Below are 24,200 nucleotides of genomic sequence, written 5' to 3'. Positions count from 1 at the left end.
TATGAACGTTCATTTCCAAAACAGTATTTATGCCTGTATGAAAACAAATTCATGACTAATTTTGTTATCACAAATGTAGAAAAGAATAATTTATACAAATTTCTGTAAAATATAGAACTTTTAACCAGCATGGTTGTTTAAATAAAGATTATACAAATTTTAGAAACAAACATTTTTTGCATGGTTTTGTCATTCAACAGGTCATGTAAATACCTTTTATCAATGATCTTGAAATATTCCTAAACAAACTTCATGAAAACAAAAAAGTAATCATTTTCAGTGGTGGCTTTAATGTTGATTTTCAAACTTCAGAGTAGGTGAGAGAATCTCTTTTGAACCTCACAAGATCATTCAGTCTGAAAGTTATTATAATTTTCCCCATAAGATACAAAAATCATAATAAAACAATTTTAGACCAGATATTTACGAACTGTTTCTGCAAGCCTGAAGAACCTTTGGATACATATGGTAGTGACCACAGTTCCCAAGCCCTCAATATTACAAGTTTCCACCCTTGAAGCTACAACAAAAAATACACAGCTTAAGTTAGAAGATACAACTGTGAAAATTTGGAAACCTTCAACAATTTCCTAGCATCAAAAAAATAGAATGAAATATGTGAAACAGGTAAAAGATGAAAAAAATGGAATCTTTCCGAAATATGTCGCTCTATTACTTCAATATTGCCTTTCCTCTCAAACTCAAACATTTTAGATCTAAATACTCTAAAAGGAAGGTATGGATAACAACTGACACAAGAATTTCCTACAAAAAAAAAAAAAAAAAAAAAACAGTGATCTGTTGAAGTACTTAGAAAATAACAATCTCTCACTCTCTCAAGAGAGAAAGATTAAGTAATATGTTAAAATCCTTAAGAAAGTTATATCACAAGCAAAGCAAATTGCTAATGGCTACTATGTGCCAACATCCTCAAGCAAAGTAAAGGCATTGTGCAGTATCAGAAAAAAATTACACAAATCAGTTACCTTCCAAGTGTTAAAGCACAACAGAAATCCACAACAGAGTCCCTAATTTACAAGAAGTTGCATATATATTCAACAATTAGTACGGAAGTACTGTGAGAAAGCTATTTCAAAGTATCAACAAACCCACTCTGAATAAAATAAATAAAATAAAAAACTTCTGTAGCTTCTATAGTCTTCTGGGAAACTACTGCTGACAAAATTCTACATGATCTAGTCCCATTAAATGTGACCACCTGTCAACAGCCTAAATAACTATCTTTTGCAGCATGCATATCCAGGAAGAGAGTCAGTGAGCTTCCAGAAGGTACTAACAGGTATATGGAACCATACCGACTCCAGTGCCGTGGCTAGATGCACTAGGTTTCATAGTCAAGGATCCATGGCCTGAACAACCATATTCTTGATTTTGTTCAAATCCAGGGAGTCTGGTGGCCAGGAGATGGTAAACTCATCCCAGTACTCTTCAAATCATGCACCTACACTGGAAGCTATGGGACATATTGCATTGTCCTGCTAGTATATGCCATTGTGCTGAAGAAAAACAAACCATTCGGCCTTTTACATTGGCATGACTACCACGTTGTCAGTTGGGATGAACGGGCATAGGCAGAGGGTATATCCCGACAACAACCGATATCCTGTTGCAGAGCATGCTCTATAACATGACAGTCATGATCTTGGTGCCTGTTTTACCGCACCCACTATCTGGATTTTATAATGCATGTGTTGTGCATCACCATGTGCATGTGTTGTACAACAATAATTCACAGGAGAAATAAATAAATATAGATAAACACTATTAGTGGAATTATAATTGTATAGAGTAAAACTCTAACTTTAATCTTATCACCTTTATCATATTTCTTATGTATTGGGATGGGTAATTGCATCAGTAATTAATACACTGTTGTAATTCATCTAAACGATGTTTCTTAATACTGTTTGGTATTTCATGTTACTAATGCACCTGTGTTTTTCTGTTTCATGTGAGGTGTGTGTGCACATTATGACAATGAGGTGTTATTTGGCAGCTTAAGCTAAACTAGCCATTGCTGACAGGATAACAACAGTTAAAGTCCGTAAGGAGATGGAAGCAAATTTGTCACAAGAAGCAGTCCAAATTATTACTTATAAAAATATTTGAAAAAAATCCCTCCTGATGAACTACCAATGTAAGGTATAGGAGCATCCAGTTGACAAGCTACACTGTAATTATGTTTCATAAAATTAAAGTGTGGTATGATTTTTATTTCTTTTGAAAATAACATTAAATTGACATGATTTTTATTTCTTTTGAAAATAAGAAAAAAGGCTTCTTAATAAAAACAAATTAAAATGTCCAATGGAAAAATAAAGAAATTCATTGCAATATGACATTATAATTTGCAGGAGTCATGTAAAATTAACAAACTAAATATTTGTTGCTAACATCCAAAATAATATGGGCCTCTCTCTATCTTTTCTTCTTTTTATTTTTTAAAAAAACTATAGGAGATGCAGTAATGTAATAATTTCATGACAAATAACTATTTTATTGAGATTCATCAGTTTTTCAGTAGGAAATAACAAAGGACTGATATATATCTTGTTATGCTGAAGTATCAAAGTCTGATGCACTTACGAGACTTACGAGACTTATATTTTCCAGTGTAATACACCACATAAGCAGGATAAAACTCATTATCTGAAAATTTGACAATAACTTGACGGTTTGGCTTGACTGTAGTGTCATACCTCAGTTTTCTTAATTCATCTTTGTAAGGTGGTAAAACCATGTCTGGATTTCCCTCAGTTTCATCTGCTATGATGACTCGGAAAACGAACATAATTTTTTCCACCATATTTTTGTCTGAGTAATGACTTGCATAACATGAAATAGGAGTCAGTGAGACCCCTTTCCCAAAGATATTTCCAATTATAGATCCATGTTTTCTCCAGTCAAGATTTTCTTCACAGATTGAAGAAATATTTTTGATTTTAGTACCATGGAAGAGATATTCTTCTTTAATATGACCATATCTGGACATCATTTCTGCTTTTCTCAAAAGATAATAACTATACAAAAAAGGATTTTGCACTTCAACTATTTTGGTGATATTAAAATGCTTTTGTGTAGTACCCTGAAACAATGTTTTTATCATACTGTATTTAGCACTAATACAAGAAATATCAACTAATTTGAATACTTCATCCTGTAATAAGGCTGTCCAGGATATTTCTTGTTCAAAGACGATCATATGAAGACTCTTTTCTGATTTATTTTCTGCACTGTCTGATTTATTTTCTGCACTGTCTGCCACTTCCTCATTTCCTTTTTCAACCAAAAGTAAGCCATGGTTTTCTGCACCATGTACTTCATTAGGTGCTACTATCGCATCTGATGATGTCTCAGGTGGAAGCATGCAGTGATTTTCTTCATCATGTACTTCATTAGGTGTTAGTATTATGTCCGATGGCGTCTCATTGTTTCCTTCTTCTTCTGGACTCAGTTGGTTCATTGTGAATGTGTCATTTGAGATGAATTCCTCGCACAGTGGCTTTGTAATTCCCCTATTTTCCACATTCTGATTTTTATCCTCAGTTACCAGAACAGCAATTTCTTTCACAGAACTTCCTGGGCCTGATTCATCAGAAGCTGTTTCATTTCTTTCTGAACCATCTTCAATTTCTGATTTATTGATTTCTTTTGCTGTACATGAGCAATTATTTTTCCCATAAAGTGCTTCATTCAGTGTGGTTGTTTCCTTATTCCGAGGCTTTTGATTTTGATCTTCCAACGTGATTATTTCCTTTTGAGGATAGTCCGTGCCTGAATTATCATTGACTGGCCTCTTGGTTACACTTATTAGTACTTCCTGGCCTACGGAGACTGGCTTCACACCTTGCATTTCTTGACCACAGAATTTTCCAAGTGACTTGGGAAACAGTGTCTCTTCTTGATTGTCCACTATGGACATTTTGCTCTTTGTTAGTCCATTATATGCTGCTTCCTCTTCAGCTTCATTTATCTTTCTTTTCCCAACTGTAGAAGAGCAATCAATTTTGTTATGAAACACTTCACTTGTTATTGTTTTCTTGCTTAAAGCATTTTGATCATCATTACTGTTGTCTTCATGAAATAAATCTGCAGTTATATTAAGACGAAAGCCAGTAACTGACTGTTGAGACTCTTGCTCATTTATATTACTTTCTGACTTCTTATCTGACTGAGTACAAACATGAAAATCTTCTACGCTGTTTGCAACAATTCCTTCAGTCTGTAATTTGTGTTCCGTTTTTAACTTCTTTGTTGGTGGATCTGCAGACATCTCATCTTCTTTTCCCTTCAATAATGTTACACACTGATCCAGACCAGATTGTATGTTTGCTTTATTATAGCCTTGTGCTTCTCTCAGTTGTTGTACAACTATGTCCACACCTGACAGTAAACAGCTTTGTGAGCTGCTTTCACGATTCACAAACTTGGTGTTGTCTTCCAGGTATGTGTCTTTTACATCAGGTTTCCGAGAAGCTTCTTGAATACATATATTTTGTATATCCATAGTACTTGTAACTTATCTTCTGCCTGTAAAGGAAGCAGATATGACTCATAAGTTATTACTACATTTAACTAGCATTATAAACACTAGACAGAAATGATGAAATGCAATCACTCATTTTTTATGATTGATGCATGATACACACATGTAACAGCACAGAAACTTTACCTTTTACACCTTAAAATTTTCTTGCTCCTTACATCTATCCCACATCCGTTGCCACATTAATTTCCTCTCACTCCATTCCTCTCAATCTGAGTAACAGCTCATAAATGGTTAGCACATGGGTGTGTTTGAGTGACAGTGTATGAGAGTGCAGAAAGTATAACAGCTTGAAAGTTATGAACAATCTATCTATTATTATATATTATATTTGACAATATATCAATCAGCCATAGGTGAGTGATAGCCTTTCCTCATTTATGGATTTTCATTCACAATATCCTGCCCGTCTAGCCCAATGCAATTTCCTGTAACATCACTTAGTGACACCTGTTGCCACTGCAAGCCTGTCACTGGTCACCAAGGCCTTCAAAAGCTCAACATCTTTTGCCAAGGCTTCTACACATTGCCAGCACGGTAGCTAAGCGTGTTCGGTCAGAGAGCCGGTTGGCCTCTGCAATAAAAAAAACTGAGTGGAAGGATCAACCACTGAACTTGAACAGTATTCTATCACCTACCCAGCCTATGGAGTACCCTAGTTCATCCCTATGATATACCCTGCACCAAATCCTGCACCATTATAACATCCACACCTACTATGGTACCCATTCCTGTGGATGAACAAGGTGAAATACATGTTCTGTACATCTATCCACCAACTACTACTGCAATCCTGAACAGGCTCACATAGTCATTAAAAATCACATTACACAACACACATGAAAGTAGTCACGTTACACTAGATGCACTGCAGAAGTCACTGGAGAAAATTCCATGAGTGGATAACTGACCACCTACTTACTAACATGAAATGATTACCAGCAAACAGTGGCTAACTGCTAACTCAGCCACCCTGTTGCTGAACATTCTGCACACAACACCAAGACTTCAATATCTGCTATAATATCCAAATATTTGGATTCTGCAGCCCCAGTGTCTTTGAAATATGTTAATGGAACAGTCTCTCAAGCATATCCATCTTCCTCCCAACATGTCTCACCTAAATCTCTGTGACTCCCTTTCCCTGACTTCAGCATTCTTCATTACTTTTCCTCTCCTGTCATTTGCCACATCAGTCACTGTCAATAAAAAGTTAGTGATTTGTTGCCTTTACCCACTCAATCCCTTACTGTTCACAGTTTGGTCAACTCAACACGTCTGTTTTTCAGAGAGTGTTCTCCTTCAATCCAAAAGTATTTCCAAAGTTTCTGCACATCCTGTATCAACACGCATCAGTCAGCTACAAGGTGAGTGTTTAGCTTTCCTTGTTTGTACTTATTACATACGTCCTGAAATTACTGTTTTGCAAAATAATTATATACAACTGATAAAAATTCTTCATTTTATAGTAAAATCTGTGTATGGCAAACCTGGTAATGTTTACAACACATAGTTGATGACAAGGACACTTCCTATGTCAAGAAATACTCCCAATTATCAACCTCCGTTTTGGAAACATTCTGGATCAAACTGTGAAATTTTCTGTGAAAAAACGTTTTCTTATGTTTAATACAAATTTAAGGAAAATAGATCTACATGAATCAAAACAAAATGACCAAAACTTCAAACTATTATTAGAAAAACGGAATGAATTGACATGTGAATATTTACACATCACCAATATCACCCTCAATAGTGATAAGATTTTCAGCCTGGTAAAATTGGATGATTTAAAATGTTTAATGTAAAAACTCATTCCATCCCTTGAGATACACACGACTAAGATAACATAATACAATTACCCATTTAATATAGCATAAAGCTAGCTATGACACAAACACAAACACAAAACGCACTCATGTACCCAATTCTTTAACACTCAAATTTATGGGACCCATACCAAATAGGGCTAACAGGGGATAATAAATGTTTGCAAAGGACATTATGAGAGTAACACGTTAGTTTGACCAGCAGGAAAGTGTCAAAGAAATGCTGTAAAACCTGAAGTGGCACACACTTGAAAACTATTTCTCATACAAAAGCTTACTTATTAATATTTAAGTATCAAGTGAAGGATCTTGGAATATACTACAAACTCCTATGTGTCATTCCCATAGGGACCACAAGGACAAGATTAGACTACATATTGCTGCACAGAGATGCAGTCATTTTTCTCACATTCTGTGCTCAAATAGAGTGGGCTAGAACCATGTTAGCCTATATGGTGCAATGGAAAGTATTCTCAACAATGCAGAGTATAGATGTAGATGATTAATGGAAAATCTCATATAAAGATGTGAAACAAATACGAGATGCATTCAAGTTCTAAGGCCTCTGATTTTTTTTCTCCGGACTGGAAAGAGATAGAAACATGCGCATTGTTTTAAAATGAGGCCGCGTTCATTGTCAATACATCCCAGAGATGGCAGCACCGTATGGCAGATGGAATTTTATCGCCAGTGGCGAGAATGAGAACTGTTTTAAATACTAAAAATGGCGACGTTTTCCTTACTTGAACAGTGTGCAATCATTCGTTTTCTGAATTTGCGTGGTGTGAAACCAATTGAAATTCATCGACAGTTGAAGGAGACATGTGGTGATGGAGTTATGGATGTGTCGAAAGTGCGTTCGTGGGTGCGACAGTTTAATGAAGGCAGAACATCGTGTGACAACAAACCGAAACAACCTCGGGCTCGCACAAGCCGGTCTGACGACATGATCCAGAAAGTGGAGAGAATTGTTTTGGGGGATCGCCAAATGACTGTTGAACAGATCGCCTCCAGAGCTGGCATTTCTGTGGGTTCTGTGCACACAATCCTGCATGACGACCTGAAAATGCGAAAAGTGTCATCCAGGTGGGTGCCACGAATGCTGACAGACAACCACATGGCTGCCCGTGTGGCATGTTGCCAAGCAATGTTGACGCGCAATGACAGCATGAATGGGACTTTCTTTTCGTCGGTTGTGACAATGGATGAGACGTGGATGCCATTTTTCAATCCAGAAACAAAGCGCCAGTCTGCTCAATGGAAGCACACAGATTCACCGCCACCAAAAATTTCGGGTAACCACCAGTGCTGAAAAAATGATGGTATCCATGTTCTGGGACAGCGAGGGCGTAATCCTTACCCATTGCGTTCCAAAGGGCACTATGGTAACAGGTGCATCCTACAAAAATGTTTTGAAGAACAAGTTCCTTCTTGCACTGCAACAAAAACGTCCGGGAAGGGATGCGCGTGTGCTGTTTTACCAAGACAATGCACCCGCACATCGAGCTAATGTTACGCAACAGTTTCTTCGTGATAACAACTTTGAAGTGATTCCTCACGCTCCCTACTCACCTGACCTGGCTCCTAGTGACTTTTGGCTTTTTCCAACAATGAAAGACACTCTCCGTGGCCGCACATGCACCAGCCGTGCTGCTATTGCCTCAGCGATTTTCCAGTGGTCAAAACAGACTCCTACAGAAGCCTTCGCCACTGCCATGGAATCATAGCATCAGCGTTGTGAAAAATGTGTACGTCTGCAGAGTGATTACGTCATTCCTCGTACTAACAAAGAGATAGAGGGGCTGGCCAGTACTTACCTCAGCTCAGTACAGCCGATAGATACACAAAAAGGATGACTATGCCCCCATCCTTACTACCCTCCCTGTTTACCTTTCCCTGTTGCTTCATAACCTGGGTTGTGAGTAACTAAATCCATTTTCCCTTCTTCCCTTTTTTCCCCTCTCTCCTCCCTGATGAAGGAACAAATTTCCGAAAGCTAGGAATGTAAATTTTCTGTCCTGTTTTGTGTCTGTTTTCGGCTGTACTGAGCTGAGGTAAGTACTGGCCAGCCCCTCTATCTCTTTGTTAGTATAGATGTAGACATAGCCATGTAAAGAGAGATGGTCCCTATGACAGAAATTGATCTGATACGTCTATGGCAATAGAATAAATTATGTACAGCAGCCATAGTCAATATTTTATAAATGTCGTGGAAGAGTGAATCTTTATATTTTTCTTAGAGAATTAGACACAAATGTAAAATTTATGTTCTAGCACTGCAATTTTGATCCCTTAAGCCACTCCTTTTCAATCAGCCTTAAAGTACGCAGACAGTAAATCATCTGTTATGCGTAATATCAAGTATAACTTTGTAGTTTACACACTCAAGTGCATGTAGAGAAAGTAAGACAGTTATGAATGCTGAAGTATTTATTGCACAAAGGGAAGGTCTTACTCACAAAAAGCAGGAAATCTGCATGAACTTATGAAGGCAAACAAGACACATCTATGGAGATACGAAATAGAAACAGGATAAGGTAGATACTGCATAAGGACTCATTGTGATTTCCACAGCCATTAAAGCCAAGTCCTATAAACAAAACAAAAGCAAAAAAAGTTCTATAGTGAACAATGAAAAAAGAATTCCATGTTAAACTTAGAACTGCCACTAGATTATGTGGTTATACAGTTGAGCAATCTGAAAAAGACAGGCAAAAGACAAGATGAATTATAGCGCTAGCCATTAAAACTGGAACATCAGGGAAGACAGCTAGTAAAAAAATTTACTTTTGTGCATAAACAATTCAATTATGCTTCCCAGTGTGGTTTTCAGGATGCAACTTTTCTTGGAGTACCATTACTGTATTGTCTCAGTTTGGTTCTTTATTATGGCAAAATGCCATACGTGCCAGAAGATGACAATGTGCACTTGAAATTCAGCGAACAGTTACAACTTGCCAATAATGTGGAATGAAACACTTCATTTCAAATAAACTGACTGTCTCTGTGGAAAAAATTAATGAAAGCCAAATTCCTTTAGTAAAATAACTTCAGTGTCCTGCAAGGTGATTAATACAACTACCAAAACTGGGGCAATAAAATGAAATTAGGAAACTGAAACTGGTGACATATTTAAGCCTTCTGTAATTATGTACTTTTAATTTTCTTGATAGCTCCCAGCCACAGAAATCCGTCTTGTTTTCATTTGATGTGAAAGCTGTAGATGGAGAGGAAACAGAAAACCATTCAACGCAAACATAGATCTTGTAGAGACTATCCCCTCCCCACTACTACTCAGACCGCTCTGCACATGCGTGAATCTGGCAGCTTGGGCGCACCAGAAAAATGTTTCTGGGTAGCATCTGGCTGCTTGTTGCTATTGCTGATACAGTTAGCAGCCACACTTCAAGTAGCCAGAAGTGGGAGAAGGTACTGTTCACACACGGCTCAACTGTGCATGTGCATGAGCCCGCTGGCAGCTGCGCAAACGGACCTAATGTAAACAGTAGTGACATTATGCTCACTGGGAGCACTTTGTTGATATTAAGTAGTGCTTTGTCCGACAGCCTTTAACGCATTTTTCTGTTGGAAGATGCTGGTGTGTGCACTGTGTTTTGTTGTTCTCGTAAATGACACATTTCCTTTGAAACGTAAGTTTTATTTTGGTTTTTCTCTCATTTATGTTTTATTGTTGCAGTATTATTTTGCAGTAGTGGGATATAGCAATTTTTTTTTGTTAAGGTATTGGGTCCTACCAGTCAAAATAACAAAAAATTAACTGAAACCCAAAACAATGAAAAATTCCTGTGTTTCTCCCAGTTTTCTTCCAGACGAAGAAATGCCCAGGTTTTTCCCAGATTTCCCGGTTCTCCACGGGCATGCATATACACCAGGAGAACATAATATAATTATTGCTAACACTTGGTTTAAGAATCATAAATGAAGGTTGTAAATGAGGAAGACACCTGGAGACACAGGAGGTTGATTATATAATGGTTAGACAGAGATTTGGGAACCAGATTTTAAAATTGTAAAACATTTCAAGGGGCAGTGTAGACTCTGGGGTGCAAACCATAGATTAAAAATGAAGAAATTGGAAAAAGTAGGACATTAAGGAGATAGGTCTTGATAAGTTGAAAGAACCAGAGGTTGTCGAGAGCTTCAGAGGAAGAATTGGGCTATGTTTGACTAGAATGGGGGAAAGGAATACCGTAGAAGATGAATGGGTAGCTTCAAAAGAAGAAATAGTGAAGGCAACAGAGGATCAAATATGTAAAAGGACAAAGCCTAGTACAAGTCCTTGGATAACACAAGACATAATGAATCTAACTGATGGATGGGGAAATTTTAAAAATGCAGCAAATGAAGCAGGCAAAAAGGAATCAAACCTTTAAAAAAACGAGATTGACGGGAAGCACCACATTCCTACACAGGAGGGGCCAGAGGACAAATGTAAGGATTAGAAGCATATTTCATTAGGGGAAAGATAGATACCACCTACATGAAAATTAAAGTGGCCTTTGGGGAAAAGAGAAGCAGCTGTATGCATATCACGAGCTGAGATGGTAAACCAGCCCTAAGTAAAGAAGCGAAACCTGTAAGATGGAAGGAGTATACAGAGTGTTTATACAAGGGAGACGAACTTGATAGCAAGAGGATGTAGATGAAAATAGGATGGTACATACAATACTGTGAGAATAATTTGACAAAGCTCTGAAAGATCTAAGTCAAAACAAGGCCCTGGGAATAGACAATATTCCATCAGAACTACTGATAGCCTTGGGACAGCCAGCCATTACAAAACTCCTCCATCTGGTGTACAAGATATATGAGATAGACGAAATACACTCAGACTTAAAGAAGAATGTGGTAATTCCAATTTCAAAGAAAGCAGTTTCTGACAAATTCTTCCCATAAACACCAATTTTTCTGAATTGCACAGGAGGGAACTCTATCTGCAACATATTCTTTGTTCCCATAACCTCCTTGGCCTCTATCTTTGCTAGACCCTATCCTTCACTTACATCTACTGACTTACTTGATTCTACTTCAGCATCTCACACATCCTTGTATCTCCTAGTGCACTTGCATGGTGGGGCAGTACACAAATGGTTTAATTCATACTTAACTGGAAGAATGCAGAAGGTTGAAATTAACAGTACAGATAGTCAACAAAAACCAACATAGTCCTCTAACTAGGGAGGTATGGTGTCCCACAGGGTTCAGTCTTGGGTTCCTTATTGTTCTTATATATTAACGACTTGCCACTCTATATTCATGAAGGTGCAAAGTTAGTTCTTTTTGCTGATCATACAAGTATAGTAATCACACCCAAGAAGCAAGAATCAGATGAGGAAATTGCAAATAATGTCTTTCAGAAAATTATTAAGTGGTTCCCTTCAAATGGACTCTCATTAAATTTTGAGAAAACACAGTTTATACAATTCTGTACAGTAAATGGCATAACACCACCGATAAATATAGACAATGAATGGAAGTCTGTTGCTAAGATAGAATACTCAAAATTTCTGGGTGTGTGCACTTATGAGAAATTGAATTGGAAGAAACACATCGATGATCTGCTGAAACGGTTAGGTTCAGCTACTTATGCTATTAGGGTTATTGCAAATATTGGTGATAAACATATCAGTAAAATAGTCTACTATGCCTATTTTCATTCACTGCTTTCATATGGCATCATTTTTTGGGGTAATTCGTCATTAAGAGAGAAAGTATTCATTGCACAAGAGTGAAATCACAATAATAGCTGGAGCCCAACCTAGATCACCTTGCAGACATTAGTTGTGAAGTAGTAACTGTAAAAAAATAATTTAAAAATTAAAATAATTAATTAATTAATTATATTGTGTAAAGAAAACTTATGTTAAAGTGACACGTTCCACATTATTACGAAATATCGTATTCATGATCTATGAAACAAGGATTAATGCACGTATGTATGTATGTTTTTGCCCTTCTCTGTTCCTCTCCTCTCCCTTTTTTCCCCACAACAGAGTCACCTGATTCTGCATCTAGCAGCCCACCATTCTGTCTCTGCCACATCGTTGCCCTCTCCCAAGACAGCACTAGAGCATCTTCCCCCACCCCTACTTGCTATCCCACTCTCTTCCTGCTCCATGCCTCTTTTGCTTCCTCACAACCCACCGCAGCTCTCACAAAGGAGTTAAACTAATAACTGATAATATCCAGGTTCCTGCCTGCCAATCAATGCTTTCTCTAAGTGGAGAATAGCAATCTGTCCTATTACATATTATTGTATGCCATCTCTGATTATCCATTGTTAAATAAACATGTAAATTCTCCTTCTTCTTGTTAGTCGTTGCTACAGCTATCTCATACTCACTGATACAAGTTTCAATACAGACAACCTCAAAGACATCAGATCTCTTTGCTGTCATTAAGGCTGATGTATTTCTGTCATGAGCAGTCTCTAGAGTTATCTTTTCTAACAACACCAGTAAGGTGGGTCAAACAGTTTCAGTAAATACAACCCTAGACTACGTGGGAGCAGTATTCACCGCTTATATTGCATATGTATATTTATTCTGCATATTTAAAAGATTAAGTCTCAATGCTACATAGCAGTCGTGGTAGAATATCAGGACTGGTTCAGAATTCTCTGGGAAGTGATTGTAAGGTAACTATGATTTTTAAGCCAAGTGCAAAACACCGTGATGTCATCTGTGGTTTAGAATCTTTTGGGAACAGGTTTTGGAAAAGAAGATACGAAAACAATGGTAGGGAGTGCAGGTAACAGTTTGGACTATAATCTCAATCAAACAGTTGATGATGGCATCAGAAACATTGCCGAGAACATTCCTCACATTGATGTGAAGATTGTGTCATCCTTTGAGTGGTACAACAAGACCTAATGAAGTGCTCTATGGAACATATTAATGCAGAGTTTGAAAAGGACCCAGTGGACAGGGACATTCACACACAGATGTGAGTGCTACATCACCCTTTACTTGATCAAATCAAACACAGCATGTTTTTTATCTTAATGCTTCTGGCAAGAGGCTACTCATATGGATAATTGCCAGAAGCACCCAGTCTGACCAAAAGAGTATCTATCTCATCCCAGTTATTTTTAATGTGTTCACTATCCTTGTTTAGGTTTAATTCATCCAGAAATTGAGCTGCAGAAAAAATATAGTTACAGTTGATACAGCTACTAGCAAACAAAGTACTGCAGCTTAGTCAAAGTCAAGGAAATTAAGCAAATGCATTTAGTCTTCCATCAAAACTTCAGAAGCCTGATAAATTAAAAAAAAGTTATCTTCTCATATCCAGGCATGAAAATGGAAAGGTAGACGAATTACAGCACACCTGTTGTACATATCAGAACATCACATAGAAATCAGTGAAACTGAGGATTGATCTTGATGTGTTCAAACTAATATAGTACTACCGTAGAACCAGTAAAATGAAAGATGGAGTGGCTATATATACAAAACTGGATTTAGGTCCTAGGGCCTTCACTCAACGAATATTGCACTGAACAGCTTTTTGAATACTGTGACACAATAGTTGATGAGGAAACACAAAAGCTAGTACTACTGACAGTTTACAGAGCACCAGCAGGAAGTATCTTAAGCTAGAACCAGCTTTAATAAGGTTATGTAGACTTAACTGGAAAATCATTATTTGTGAAGACTTTAACCTGATTTTCTGTCAGACAGTACACAGTAAAATTCCCTATGAGTATCGAAGGACATAGTGGAATTGCTGTTGACAGCTGGTCTATAGACCTAACAATTTGCCATTTATCTAAGAGATCTCTTCAAATAATTCAAGAACATTTGTAATTTTGCACCAATGGTCTGTTTGAGGTAGATGTGGCTGGCATCCCTGCACACGTCTGTGTTTAATGTGTAGTCGTCAGAAGTTTTGTTGTTACATGTTTGTTAGTTTTTGTTCAGTGCTCTACTGAGTAGAATGTTTTGATGCACAGTTTGCAAATTTCAAGATGGCAGAGTTAGAGGATCAATGCGTCTACACTAAATTTTACATGAGACTCACAAAAACCTTTACAGAGATACACCAAATAATGCGGGAAGCTTATGGTGATGAGTGCTTAAGCTGTACACAGTGATACGAATGAGTCACACAGTTTAAAAATGGTCAGACAGAAGTTAAAGATAACCTTCGTTCAGGATGCCCTTCGACACCTACCAATGACGCTCGTGTCAGGAACATCAATCGAAGACTGACTATCCAAGAGATTCCAGAAGAATGTAAGATTTGTGCTGGGTTATGTCATGAAATCCTCACACAAAATCTTGTAATGCATCATGTAACTGCTAAGTTTATCCCATGGCTCGTGAGTCAAGACCTGAAAGACCTTTGCCTCATAATCTGTGAAGAGCTTTTGGATAGTGCAAATGAGAGCAAGAATTTCCTTAAGAGAATCATTCACTGGTGATGAGATGTGGATCTATGGTTATGATGTTGAGATCAAGGTTCAATCTTCAGAATGGGTCAAGAAAGGTGCTCCAACACCAAAAAAAGCTCATCAGATCAGGTCAAATGTCAAAGCCATTCAGATAGTTTTCTTTTGACTCTGAAGGATTAGTTCATCATGAATTTGTATCACATGGACAAACTGTTAATCAAAGGTAGTATCAGGACGTTAAGCCATGCCAGCTTTGCAGCTATAGATATTTATTCAGAGATGCTAACTTTTCAGCACTTGTGGGTTGTTCATGAGGTGGCATGGCTGTGAGTGTGAGGTCTTTCAGGCGAGCGCGAGAGATTGTTTGGAGGTGGGGAGGAGACGGTGCAATTGCCTGAGGATGGGAGGTAACTCGGTTGGTGAAGTGGTGTTTTGAAAAGGCATTGAACAGGGACAGTTGTAATGGCTGTGTCATGAGATGGTTTGTGCAACCAAGCAGTTGGTGGCCATTAACCGATTACATTTGATTGGGTGTTTGTACTGGTGACCTACTTTTCTGATGCTGTTGGACAATTATTTCATTGACCTGATAAGGTGACATCATTCTATATATGTCTTTCACCAGCCATGCACTTTCTGCCTCCCATATTGCAAGTGTACCTCACCTGAGACAAACTATTAGCAAGTGCTCAGTTATGAAACTCTGTTAGTAATCCTTGTTGTGGTTGGACGCTACGTAATTTGTTGCATCATTCTGATCAAACTGTCGTTGCTTGGTGTCTAGTGGCATTGACATTCTGTCTTACCATCCAAGCCATGGGGCTTATTGTGTATAATGTTTTAAGACTGTGTGTTTAGTCTGTTCCGGACAATATTGTGGATCTTGAACTGTATGATGTATCAAAGTATGCTAACTCTGTGAGACACTCGTGCCGAGGTTTGAATGTCGGCATCCAACAAGGGCTTGATTATTGTAAGGACAAAATATCATTTGGTGTTTTTTTGGGGTCATCACGCATGGAAGTGAGTTCAATCGATTATTTAAAATATCTCAACCCTGAGTCTTGTTTAACTGTTACTTGTAAGCTGAATTTAGCAGTCGCAATTTGTTTTAACTCTTGCAATACTGCTGCTATGCCTTTCATTTAAAGTTGTTTTAAGTGATTGATTTTGGTTTTATTAACATAGCACTGTCTGAGACATTCAGTTGTAGCATGTTGTTGCTACATCTGCACACACGATTTGTTGGACTATAATTGTTGACAATTTGTTCTACATCTGTGCCTAAGTGGTGGGACTGGGCTACACCTTTGGGTTCTCACTTGTTCTTGTATCTGACGGAATTGAACTTTCTGTTAAGGCCCAGGAGCACCCAATGACAGCCCTCTGAGTTAACCGTTCGAGGGGAGTGAAGTCGGACACACCTACTGTACGTCACGCCCTCAGCCAGGCTGATAAATAGGGCCCAAGTGGCACAACCAGCTGTGGCCCATGTCGGCTGCTCTGCAGGACATTCATGTCTGCATCTGGCCAATGCCGTGAGCTGGGAACTATTTGTAAGAGAAGTGTCTGATGTATACTATTGCCTGTCTAGTTGGGAGTCCATATGTAAGGTTACTGTTTATTGTAAACGAATATATTTGGGCAAGCTTTTAAAACTGTCTGTAAGTGAATATACAATAGCACTTTCAGCATGCAGTGTTTCCTTTTTTCTATAAAGAAGGTTTTACATTTCTCATTTGAAAATTTGTTATACACTCATTGGCAATTAAAGCCAACTAATAGGCTTCATGTATGAATGTTCTCTCACTGGGAGTTTATTATTATAAACGTTATTTCTTCACTATTTTGTTAATACAAAAAATAGTATTTACAGTTCATGTGTAAGGTTACCCTTTTTTTCAAAAAGAATACATTTGGGCATGGCTTTAAAACTGTCTGTAAGTGAACTTACAGTAGTCCTTTAGACATTCAGTGTATTCTATGTTTTTTTTATAAAAAGCCTTATCCTTCTCATCTGAAAAGTTGTTATACTTTCTTTGGTATTTAAAGCCAACTGATAGGCTTCATGTACAAATGTTCTCTCACTGAAGTTTATGCTAATTGTTACTTCTGTTGATTGACTTCAATAAATATAGTGAACAATAAAAGGTGAATGCTTCCCTATCCTAAGGCCAGTCCTTCCACTTAGTCCTTTGGGCAGTTTATGATATGCTGAGGTAATACCGGTATCAGATGTGTTGTGATGTCTGTGAGAAAATGTGAGAAGGAAATGGCCTGAGCCAGCCGAGGTGGCCGAGCGGTTCTAGGCGCTACAGTCTGGAACTGCGCGACCGCTACGGTCACAGGTTCGAATCCTGCCTCGGGCATGGATGTGTGTGATGTCCGTAGGTTAGTTAGGTTTAAGTAGTTCTAAGTTCTAGGGGACTGATGACCTAAGAAGTTAAGTCCCATAGTGCTCAGAGCCATTTGAAACATTTTGAAATGGCCTGAAATGTGGTGAGACAATTCATGGCTCTTGCACCCTCACATTCATCCCTGTTGGTACATGACTACTACACAAAAAACGAAATCACTGTGCTGACTTATACTCCATACTCTCCACACCTGGAACCTGCAGATTTCTTTTTTTATTCCCAACACTGAAAACCCTTTTGGAAGGACAAAGATTTGCAATGATAGATGAGATAAAAGAAAATTTGCTGACAGTGCTTCATGTGATCCAGCAAGAGGCGCACTAAGGCTAAATGGAAACAGTGTTGGGAGCAGTGTATTAATTGAGGAGGAGAATATTTCAAAGGAGACCACGCACAATAAGTAAAAGGTATGTGCAGAAAAAGTTTGTGGACAATGTTCCAGAATTTTCGAACAGACCTCGTAAGATGGTCAAATGTTAACAATAAAATATACCAACTATTTAAGTATAGATCACAGAAGAAAAGAACTGCATTGAGAATCATGAACATCGATTTAAAAAAGGTGTTTAGAGAGAAATTATGGGTAGAATGCTGTGTAGACAGTGTTAATGGAAAATTCGACTCTTTCTTAAACATATTCTTTAAACAATCTGCTTGTGCTTGTAAGCTGAATAATAGAAGTAGGCTTGTCTCAGCTCGATGTAATAATGTATTAACGAAACCCTGCGGTCGGAGCAGGCAATAATACACTGCAACCGATAACTCGTGTGAAGGCGGGACAAAAGTTCAGTACGGTAAATTATTTCTTATCTAACACACTTGGATTCACACTTTCGCCACGGAGTAGAACGTGGAGCAGAAATCAACAATCAAAGAGTAAATCACAAAACAAATGTTGCTAGTGTATAGCGTCTCTGGGAAAGTTTCACGGCACTGTACTTTCAAACACCCATGCATGTCATGGCACTGGACGATGACAGAAGACACCATATCAGCCCCCATGGTGGAAGCGGAGCATCATTCCAAATAGCGTGCTGAAAAACTGACATGTTGTCCGTATCTTGAGGTGCGTGGTGGTGGGTCAATTGTGGCTCCTGGCTGCGTCTGTCGGCAACGTCATTGACGTCTTCCGGAAAGAAGTCTTCCGGAAAGACGTATGCCAGTTTCACACAGTCAATGGAGACTGTAGTCGGTTTCCCATTTATCAAGATGTCCAAGGTCTTGCTTACTCAGGTTACGACACAGTTTGGACTGGAATATGGTGGTTGGAGTGAGGGTTTAATACCTTCCGCGTAACATGACATGTGTGCAGAATAGGTCACGATGGATAAACGTGCCAGGAGTCCCGTGTCAGTGAGGTTGCTGCGGATGGAGGCAAGTCACATGTTGTCGCAGTTGGTGGAGAAATTCCGTCTGGTCACCCGTAGGGTTCAGCAGAGCGTCGGTAACCATGAATTCTCCCGTCAGCCACAATGCTTCGCCATAAACCAATTCGGCTGAAGAAGCATCCAGGTCTGGCTTGAATGTGCTTTGGAGTCCAAGTAATACCACAAGAAGTGCTTTGGTCCATCCGGTGTCATGACACATTAGGGCAACTTTTAGGGTACGATGCCATCACTTTATTAAACCATTGCTGGCAGGGTGATAGCTCGTTGTCCGATGGTGAAATGTGTCACAAAATTTTGTCAACTCTTGAAACAAACAGACTCGAACTGACGTCCCCCGTCCGTCATAATGTGCAGCGGGCAACCAAACGTGACATCCAGTGTGTGATGAAGATGAAAGCGAGAGTTTCTACCGTAATACTGTCCAGTGGTGTAGCTTCTGGCCACATAATGGTGACCATTGGATGATGACAGTGGGCCAACAATGTCAAGGTGGACATGCGTGAATCGTGCTGTCATGATTGGAAAGCTTCCTACTGGTGAGTGGACATGGCAATTTATCTTGCTATGCTGGCACTTCAAGCAGCATCTCGCCCATTCCCAGCAGTCTGTTTGCATTCCAGGCCACATGTAACACATTGTTTTAAGCGTGTCATAGCTCGTATGCCTGGGTGACATAAGTCGTGCAGTGAACGGAAAGCATCCTTCCGAAATTCCAGAGGTAGGAAGGGTCTCGGCTTCGATGTGGACATATCACAATATAGCTTTACGTCACTTCCAGGAATTTCTACCAGCTGCAGGTCCAGCGCTGATTCACAATTTGACAGAATCGCTTGTAATTCCGCATCAGCTTTCTGTGCTGTAGCGAGGTTGGCACAATCGATCGTATTGGCAGTGCTCCTGACTCTGGACAAACAGTCGGCCACTATATTGTTGATCCCAGGCAGATGACATATATCATTGGTAAACTGAGAAATAAACATGAGCTGGTTGTGTTGTCTGGGGGAACAGTTCATGTTGTTCTGACGGAATGCGTATGTTAGTGTCTTGTGACCCGTAAAGATAACAAAGTCACGTGCTTCTAGTTGTGGTGTGAAGTACTTGACAGATTGGTAAATGGCCAAAATTTCTCTGTCATATGCGCTCCAAAGTTTTCGTGAGATTGTCAACTTGCATGAAAAAAATGCAAGTGGCTGCCACGTGTCACTACATTGTTGTTGCAACACAGTGCCGAATTCGGTCTGGCTAGCGTCGACTACCAGTGCTAACGTGGCGGTAGGATCTGGATGTGCCAGCAGGGGTACGTTGGTGATGCTTTTCTTGGCCGCTTCAAATGCGACAGTCACTTCATTAGTCCAAGTTATGGGCGCGTTACCCTTGGCTTTCAGACCAGTTAGTACTGCGACAAAATGTTCCTGTAGCTCAGCTGAGTGTGGCAAATGGCAGTGGAAAAAATTTAACATCCTGAAGGAAACGCCATAGTTCCTTGGCTGAAGGGGGCCTCGAAATGGCTTCCGCCTTCTCGGGTAGTGGTAGTGATTCTGCTGCAGAAATTCTATGTCCGAGACCATAGTGTTCCAATCGCTTGAATATTTCGGTTCGATGGTGGTGATGTTCCTCAGACGATGACAAAAAAACCAAAATGTTGTCCAGGTATGCAAACAGCTGGCATTTCAAGCAGCATCTCGCCCATTCCCGGCAGTCTGTTTGCATTCCAGGCCACACGTAACACATTGTTTTAAGCGTGTCATAGCTCGTATGCCTGGGTGACATAAGTCGTGCAGTGAACGGAAAGCATCCTTCCGAAATTCCAGAGGTAGGAAGGGTCTCGGCTTTGATTTGGACATATCACAATATAGCTTTATGTCACTTCCAGGAATCTACAAAGTGCTGCCATGTCTGTGTGGCATTCCTCAGTCCAAAAGACATGTACATGCTCTCGAATAAACCAAAAGGAGCAATGATGGCTGTCTTTGGAATGTCACGTTCAGCTACAAGTATCTTTGTGTAAGCCTTTGCACAGTCTAACACAGTAACACTACTGAACCACTCAATAGCGCAACAATAGTACGGGATAACGATCGGGTATTGTCCAGGCGTTCAGGGTTCTATAATCGCTGCACAGCCTCCATGCACCCTCCTTCTTTGCACTAGATGTAATGATGAGGACCAAGGGCTGTTGGAAGGCCAGATTACACCTTTGCACAACATACGGTCAAATTCTGCCTTTGCTATTTTGAGGCGATCTGGGGCTAAACGTTGCAGGCTACAAGAGGTAGGGGGTCCATCAGTAGTCTCAATATAATGGACGGGATCATGTCTTACTCCTTAGGTGCTCCAGGAGGTTGCATCAGGGCTGGAAATCCTCGCACTTTGTTGGCGAGAACATCATAATCCGCACGTGAGACAGTTATCACTGCGCAAGCACACGCCGTGGTGGCAGAGCTAACTATTGACGGTGTCATTGCCTCTTGGATCTTATCGGCTAATTCGACCACTGGGTCTACAGACACGTCAGTCTGCGACACCACGATTGCCTTCACTGGTGGTGGTAACCGGCTGCTCTAGATCGTGCGCAACAAGCTGTCCTGGACTGTACCTGCGTCTACTTTACTCCGCAGATGTTGTAGGTACTGTGAAGGTTTCTTATCGCCGATGTCCTCTTGGCTAAGCACCTACCGGATTCGTTCTTCTTGCAAAGCGGACACACGCCGAATTAGTTATGCTTTCAATCAGTCGTAGCTGTTCGTTCACGACGGGCTAATTACGATTTCTTGAATGTCAGCGGCGTACTGGTGATCTAGTTGGCTGACCACTAGCGCGAATTTCGTGGCGTCGACTGTGATACCCGTGCAAAAGACAGGGATGGTTTGTGCAGCCAGAAGGGTGGTAGTCGCACCGCTAGACACGCCACGGAAGTATTTGTCGGCTCTGGTGGATTCGCTATCTCAATTTCTTGCAAGGACTTCTCGTAAATTCAGCATGCACGCATGAGATCACGTTGGGGTCACCACCTTGTCGGTACCGGTTTGAATTACCACGATCGATGGTTTAACATCTGCGTGTGCTTGGCGGCTGAATAATAGAAGTAGGACTGTCTCAGCTCGATGTAATAATTTATTAACGAAACCCTGCGGTCGGAACAGACAATAATACACTGCAACCGATATCTCATGCGCAGGCAAGAGAAAACTTCAGCACGGTAAATTATTCCGTATCTAACACACATGGATTCACGCTTTCGCCACAGAGTAGAACGTGGAACAGAAATCAACAATCAAAGAGTAAATCACAGAACAAATGTCACTTGTGTATAGCATTTCTGGCGTCCAGCGGGAAAGTCTCACGGCACTGTACTTTCAAACACCCGGGCATGTCATGGCACTGGACAATGACAGAAGATGCCACAGAAGCTCTTGATTGGAAAATCAACAATGTAGGAAAAGACAGATTGCAACTTACCATAAAGAAGACATGTTAAGTTGATGTTAAGTTGCAGACAGGCACAATTAAAAGGCATTCTGGTCCGAGCGTGAAATGTCTTTGCTTGTGAGAATGAATGGTGTATGTTTCTTCTTCTTCTTCTTCTTCTTCTTTTCTTTTTAACACGTTCTTACAATACTTTTGAGTCTTTTAATCCTCAATACTTTTGAGTCTTTTAATCCCCTAAACCAAATACAGACAAAATTGAACAACAGCAAGAATATGGTGTGGATGACTGCGAGGACAAAGTATCTTGTGCTATATAAAAAAAAAGAGCTCTAAGTAATTCAGAGAACAAGGACTAGCCAACATTTGTAACTCCATTACCATCAATATTGTCCAACTCTCCAGTCTGTTATTAAATGCTCATTTATTATGCACATAAAAAAAAACACTAAGAATAAGGCAAAATTATTTGGAACATTATTAAACAAGAAACAAACAAACCTAATTATCCACATGAAATTAAGTCCCCAGAAAACAGCTATAGCAGAAACAGTGACACTTTCAAATCACTGGCCACCAAATGCAGTGATTACTTCATCACAGTAGCTGAGAATACTGCCGGCAGTATCAGACGTATCAGATTTTCTTATGCAGACATTGAATGCACCACCAATAGACATTACTTTCAAAAATACAGCTCCTATGGTGGTTACATAACTCATCAGGTTACTAAAAAGTAGTACTTCTGGTGGTGTTTCTAAAAGAATATTAAAACCTTGTGCTGACTTACAGCATATTTCCTGTCAGACTGAAATATGTTGTCATAACATCCAATAAAACTGTTGATAAGCAGAACAACTCTAATTACAAGCCAATATCACTCCTTCAGCCCTTTCAAAAGTATCCGAGGGAGATCCTATGATAGAATACTGACTCATTTAACTAGGCAAGACTGGTTAACCACCTCTGTTTGGCCTTTAAAGGTTTCTCCATACAGAAACCAATGCAACAGCTCAAGAAAGAACTGCTAACAAAGTTAACAAGAAAAATTATCCTGTCGGTATGTTCTGGAACCTAGCCAAAGGCTTTGATTGTATGTGTCACAATATCCTGCTTGACAAACTAAAGTCTTATGGCATTAATAGCACCCCCTTGGATGGATAGAACCTTTCCTCCATAACAGAAGGCAGAGTGTCTCATTAACAGATAGTATCTTGGATATTAAAATAGCCTCAGGAAGGGGGAGCATACTATGCAGAGTGCCACAGAGATCAATACGAGGCCCACTCTTGTTGCTAACCTACATAAATGGTCTTCCAGTGACTTTAAGGGGCAGTTCAAAAACTAATAGAAGCGCACTAATGAAGGTCCCAATCGTAGAGCATACTTGACAGATAATAGCTGAACAGGTCTATGAGTGATTCTTTGCTAATGCAGTTGCATTAATGAATAATTTTACTAAAATAGTGAAGTAACATACCAGTGATAACAAACAAATAAAAGAAAAACTAGACACTGTGATTGCCATAACCTTATGGTTAGGAATTTTATTACTACAAATGAAAGAAGCCTCTCAGTCTTCAAGAAACATGGAAAGGCAACTTGTAGAGGTGATGGAAAATCATGTGCCATATATTATGCCTGAAACTGAAGAGGTCAACATTGCTAAACTGAGGCAAAACCCAAATGCAAGACTGAAGTGTATCCAAAAAGCAGCACCTATCGCTGTCACCAATCATAATAGTAGTAAAAAGACTATGAATCCATCAGGGGGTAATTTTCAAATGACAAATAATGCTGAAGTACCAAACATTACTACTATGGCATCTGCATCAAGTGCAATCAGTACATGAGTGAAACAAAATCTATCACTGAAAACAAATCAAATACACATGTAAAGGACAGGGTGAATGGAAACTCTTCAAAGAGCATCAATAAAGACTGGCAGGAAGTGAACAGTTGAGGAGGCCTAAGAAATTCAAATGTAGTTAAAAAAAATAAATTAAGAAAAAAAAAAAACAGAACCACTCAAAATCACTGCAGACACAGCAAAAGGAAATAAAATGGGGAAAAGCAGGTGAACAGTATGCCTTGAAACCTAATATGTAAACATTCAAAAATGTCAGTGCTAAAAACAGAAGTAAAGTCATTATTCAT

General features: G+C 39.3%; 1 protein-coding gene across 2 annotated transcripts in view; it reads right to left on the bottom strand.

Moving 5' to 3' along the window:
- Positions 1–831: 831 nt before the first annotated feature.
- LOC126187788 (uncharacterized) overlaps positions 832–24,200 on the bottom strand; it is a 47,131-nt gene continuing 23,762 nt past the window's right edge. The window contains exons 1-2 of one of the 2 annotated variants that reach the window (XM_049929061.1): positions 6,058–6,074; positions 832–4,551 (exon numbers count right to left, since the gene is read on the bottom strand). In XM_049929061.1, the coding sequence (XP_049785018.1) occupies positions 2,588–4,528 (1,941 nt within the window). In that variant the 5' untranslated portion in view covers positions 4,529–4,551; positions 6,058–6,074 and the 3' untranslated portion in view covers positions 832–2,587. Of the gene's footprint in view, positions 4,552–6,057; positions 6,075–24,200 lie in introns of those variants that run through there. The other variant, XM_049929060.1, reaches the window with a different exon arrangement.

The sequence above is a fragment of the Schistocerca cancellata genome, chromosome 5 (assembly GCF_023864275.1).
Source record: "Schistocerca cancellata isolate TAMUIC-IGC-003103 chromosome 5, iqSchCanc2.1, whole genome shotgun sequence".
NCBI lineage: Eukaryota > Metazoa > Arthropoda > Insecta > Orthoptera > Acrididae > Schistocerca > Schistocerca cancellata.
This window is presented reverse-complemented; position numbering and strand designations above follow the sequence as displayed.